Source organism: Seriola dumerili, unplaced genomic scaffold (assembly GCF_002260705.1).
Source record: "Seriola dumerili isolate Sdu_G_001 unplaced genomic scaffold, Sdu_1.0 BDQW01002192.1, whole genome shotgun sequence".
Lineage (NCBI taxonomy): Eukaryota > Metazoa > Chordata > Actinopteri > Carangiformes > Carangidae > Seriola > Seriola dumerili.
In genome coordinates, this window is record NW_019176447.1 from 81,547 (window position 1) to 86,927 (window position 5,381).

The 5,381-nt window shown below is 41.6% G+C and overlaps 1 protein-coding gene across 1 annotated transcript in view; it reads right to left on the reverse strand.

The window, feature by feature from the left end:
* LOC111239270 (protocadherin beta-15-like) overlaps nt 1–1,385 on the reverse strand; it is a 12,803-nt gene extending 11,418 nt beyond the window's left edge. Inside the window, exon 1 of the mRNA XM_022769107.1 lies at nt 261–1,385. Within this exon, the coding sequence (XP_022624828.1) occupies nt 261–1,385 (1,125 nt within the window). The remainder of the gene's footprint in view (nt 1–260) is intronic.
* Nucleotides 1,386–5,381: the final 3,996 nt, after the last annotated feature.

Consider the following 5,381-nt stretch of genomic DNA (forward strand, 5'->3'; position numbering starts at 1 on the left):
CCAGGTTTGTTATTTTCAGTCACATATGCGCTGTACGACTGTTCCTCAAACACAGGTGGGTTGTCGTTGATGTCAGCTACAGATAACTCAACAGTTTTAGAGGAGGACAGAGGTGGAGAGCCCTCGTCAGTGGCAGTGATTGTAATGTTGTAATCAGACACTAGTTCACGGTCCAGTTGTCCTGTGGTCACCAGAGAATAATAGTTTTTAATAGAAGGAACCAACTTAAAAGGGACATTCTGCTGAATGGAGCAGCGAACCTGTCTGTTATTCTCAGAGTCTCTGTCCTGCACGTTAATGATGCCCACCTCTGTACCAGGTGACACGTTCTCAGGTATGGGGTTAGACAATGATTTCAGATATATAACTGGAGCATTATCATTTATATCAGTAACATCTATTATAACTTTGGCGTACGATGTTAGCCCTAAACCATCTTTAGCTTGCACTCTCATTTCAAAAGAATTCCTTTCTTCAAAGTCAATCACACTAGTTACTTTAATTTCTCCCGTTTTAGGATCAATAGAAAAAACATTTACATCATTGTCAGATACATGGCCAAACTGATATGTCACATTTCCATTTACTCCTTCATCTGCGTCAGTAGCACTGACTTTAATCACTATGGTATCAGGAGGAGAGTTTTCAGGCAGACTGGCTTTATAAACGGTCTGGCTAAACACTGGGACGTTATCATTAGCATCCAGCACAGTGACGTGTATGACTACGGTACCTGATCTCTGAGGAGACCCACCATCCAAAGCTGTGAGAAGCAAATTCAGCTCTTTTTGTTTCTCTCGGTCAAGTTTATTTTCCAGTACGAGTTCAACCTTGTTACTGTCAACAGCGAGAATAAAGTTGTCGTTTTTTTGTAGGCTGTACCTCTGAACAGCATTTTGACCTATATCTGCGTCATGGGCCTCCTCGATGGAGAAGCGATTGCCCTTCTCAGCAGACTCCCTAATTTCCATTTCAATCAAATCTTCTCTGAATTTTGGCGAGTTGTCATTAACGTCTTGAATGTGAAGACTTACACGATGAAGCTCCAAAGGATTTTCTAACACTAAATCTACTGTTAACAAGCATGATGGTTTCTTGCCACAAAGACTTTCTCTGTCAATTCTCTCCAATGCTGTCAAATCCCCGGTACTCAGATTAATGTCACAGTACCGCTTACTAGATCCCTCAAAATCAACACGGGCCTTTCGGGAAGATAAGGTCCTCAAATCAAGACCGAGATCCTTTGCAATATTTCCAATAATAGACCCTCGTTTCATCTCTTCTGGAACAGAATAACTCAGGTCTCCATAAACGAGGTGCAGCGTTACAAGAAAGGAAGCGAAGCAGAAGATCGGACGAAGCGCTGAAAATCCTTTGTCTCTCATTCTGACACAAAACGAGCCCTTAACTTGTCCAACTTATACTGTCCAGTGTGACGAAGCAAAATCTGTCCAAAAACAGTCAATAACGCAACACTTCACAGCAGTGTACACATCAAAGAGGATCAGAAATTTAACCGTTTCTCAGAAAAATCTGAAACTGATATCTATGCAGCAGTAGTGGGTGGAGTGGTGAGTGCCTATTTTCTGTCAGCCCACAGCGACACCATGAGTCACTTTTAATCTTTACACTTGTATGCAATAAAATATTATTCACTCAGCTTCATGTGAACTGTCTTTAATTTACTTAAAGCACACACACGATTAATCGATTGTAATTGACTCAGCGCTGGGGATGTAAGCTATGTGTCGTTCACCCAGTACAGTCAGCCCAACAACAAATGTTACCTTTGCTTGACCTTTATATAAGTTGGTATACACATGAACTAGACTACAGATAAATACATACCTTCTGCCTTCTGAGCCTCTGAAAGAAAAACACAGCTAAACTTTCAGTACAACACTGTTACTTTTACTAACACAGTAACTTGCGATGGTAGTTAAAAAACTGCAGATATTAACTCTATATTAACACAATGAACTAAGGCAGTCAGGTAGCCTATTGCAACAAGCCAAAGATTATATTGCTTTAAAATGATGATGATGTGGTGGTAGTAATAGTAGTAGTAGTAATCAAAATTCAGAAGGCGTGGCCATGGAAAAAAGCCATCTCTTGCTCCGATCGTGCCTGCGCCCCTTAAGGGTATTTCAGCACCACGGACAGAGACCTTGAGAGTTGAAAGGAATGAAGGAAGAAAGTTACTAAACGCTGTGTTGGTCCCCTGGCCACTGTTCTAAGGTTTTACCAATGTGAGTTAGAAACTGCTTCACAAAAAAACTGACTCATCCTTAGACCCGAGGCTTTGGCCTCTTATCTCGAGGCTGGCTCGAAAATAGAACGCTGTTTCAATCAATTCTTAAGACATCTCCAAGAATAAAACACACAAATGACGAAGTAAAATATGTTGCAGTGAACAATGTAAAGCTTGTACAAAATGCTTGATTAAAAAAAACCGCGAAAGCTTCAGTCATTAAATACACTTTACTAGTACACGTCCTAGTAAACAGCTGTATTTTTCCAATGTGGCCGAGGAGTTTTGCTGATAAAGAGCGAGTTGAAGGAAATACTTGATTGCAAAGGATTTACTTGATTACAGATCGAAATGGCCCCACTTATGATAACAGCCAGATCTCTTTTGTCAGCGTCTCAAACATTTTTCTTTCTCAGACCGGACCTGGGAATATATCTCTCATCAAAAGAGCACAGAGGGACTTCCGGTGACGGCATGGAGGCGCCTGCAGCATAGCAGCCGAGTTCCGCTGGACAAAAATTATAGACAAGAGTGACAACAACAACATTTCTGAAACGTTAAATATATATTCATGAAACATGAGTTCCTCCGCCGGTCAAAGGAAACAGGACAAACTCGATCCCCCGCGAGGAAAAGAGGTTAATAAGCCGCCGAATCAACCGAGCCCAACTAACGCTAGCAAAAACAAGGCTAACGTTAGCAGCAACATATGTCAATCGGATACATCGGTACTGGAGGAGTTGAGAAAACTTCGCAAGGAAAACCAAGACGGACACAATTACACCAAACTGGCCCTTGGTCGCGTTGAACAAACTGTTTCAGACATAAAAGACCAACTGGCAGAACACGAAGAACGAATAGGAAAACTGGAGGAGAGAATCGGTGCGGCCGAGGATGCGGAGATACGCCACCGGAGGGCACTGAGATACCTGCTGCACCGTGACATTGATCTCTCGGCGAAATGCGACGACCTGCAAAACAGACTGAGAAGAAACAATATCATGATCTTTCAGATCCCGGAAGACAGTGAAGGAAAAGACATGGCTGGATTTATTAGAGACCTGCTTCAGAAGGAACTGAAATTACCACCAGACTTGGACATTAAGATTGAAAGGGCACACCACTCCCTCGTGGCCAAACCCAAAGATGCTCCAGCCCCCCCAAGATCGATTATAGTGAGATTTTTGGATGCAGCAGTAAAGGATGCGATCATAAAGCAGGCATGGAGCCAGGGTCCAGTCCTCTTTCAAGGCAAACGGATCTACTTTGATCAGGACTACTCCCCTGACTTACAGCAGAAACGGATGAGGGTGCATGAAGTTATTAAACAACTTAAAAAGAAAGACATACAGGCGAAGTGTCTGTACCCTGCAAAACTGCGAATCAAGCTGAACACCGGGGAGAAGACATTTACATCACTAACGGGGGCCGCGACGCTGTTGAAGGAGCTGGGGGTTGACGTGCGCTGCGAGGAGAGGGAGCGCATCGAGGAAGAACTGAAGGATGGATGGAGGAGCCAAGAGAGGAGAAAAAGGAGAATGCTTCTGTCACCAGCGGATTTCAAGGCCATTCTGCTGGAGGAAGACTGAAGTGACAAGCGTCATTAGGTTTTCTTTTTTGGAGTTTCTATTGTTGTCACATAGTAAGGTTATGTGTTAGATAGTCCAGAAGGAGGCTATGCTTGAATATGAGTGGAATACACTCACTCGGACCTTTTTTACATCTTAATGTAATATTGGTCTCACTTGCACTGTGTGTGCTTTTCTCCACGGAGAGGGTAGGTCACACCTCTCTGCCCCAATATCACCGGGGATCTGACTTAGTTATAGTTCAGTTCCAGCGTCAGATTGAAGAAGTGGAAGGTCATTTTTATACTGTTCGTTGTTCTTTATTTCTCCTGACATATGTTACAGACAACGTTTGGTTAGTGATTAGACTTACTATGATATTTAAGTTCAAACAGGTAGGGAGCTATATTATAAAACTACACAGAGATTATGGCTGAGTTGAATTTCATAAATTGCAATATAAGAGGAATTAACAATCCGATCAAAAGGAAAAAAATCCTGGGACAATTAAAGAAACTGCATTGTTCTTTCGCTCTAATTCAGGAAACACACCTGTCGCAGACTGAGCATTTAAAACTGAAGAGAGAATGGGTAGATCAGGTGTACAGCGCATCATGTGGGAGGAAAAAGAAGAGAGGAGTTGCTATACTATTTAATAAATCTGTGTACTACAACAATGAAAAAATTTTACAAGATAATGAAGGCCGGTATGTTATGGTGATAGGCACAATTGGAGGGAAAAAGATAACTATACTCAATGTGTACGCCCCAAATGAAGACTGCCCCCTCTTTTTAAAAAAAAAGCAACCCTACTAGCTGACAAAAGTGAGGGGATTATAATAGTAGGGGGCGACTTTAACTGCACCTTAGATTCAAAATTGGACAGGTTACCAGCAACAAGAAAACCTCAATCCAAAATGTCCAAGGGCTTATCAGATATGATGAAGGAACTAGGTCTAGTGGACATTTGGCAACAGCTCCACCCTAATGAGAGAGATTTCACTTACATGTCTCAAGTACATGGGAGCTATTCAAGAATAGATCTTTTTTGTATATCAAAAACTGAACTGCATAGAATAAAAGAAAGTACACTCAAGCCAATCTCTATCTCAGACCACGGCCCTGTGACCATGAAAATTAACCTAGGAGTAGACAACCACTTTAGACATTGGAGACTTAATGTGTCATTACTAACAGATATGAATATTAGGCAAGAATTGAGAGAAGCTTTGACTGAGTATTTTACCATAAATGATGACGGTAATGTCTCCCCTTCAATCGTATGGGATGCCAGTAAGGCCACGATGAGAGGGAAGATTATCTCTATAGGATCCAGAATTAAGAAACAAAGGCTTGCTAAACAACAACGATTGGAAGATGAAATAAAAAAATTAACAAGAGAACACAAACAATTTGGAAAGAAAGACACTTTTAAAAAGTTAAAGGAAGTTAGACAACAACTGGATGAGGTTTTGACATATAAGGCAGAGATATGCTGAGATATACTAATAGGAAATATTATGAAATGGGGAATAAAGCCAGTAGGCTACTGGCCCTTCAAC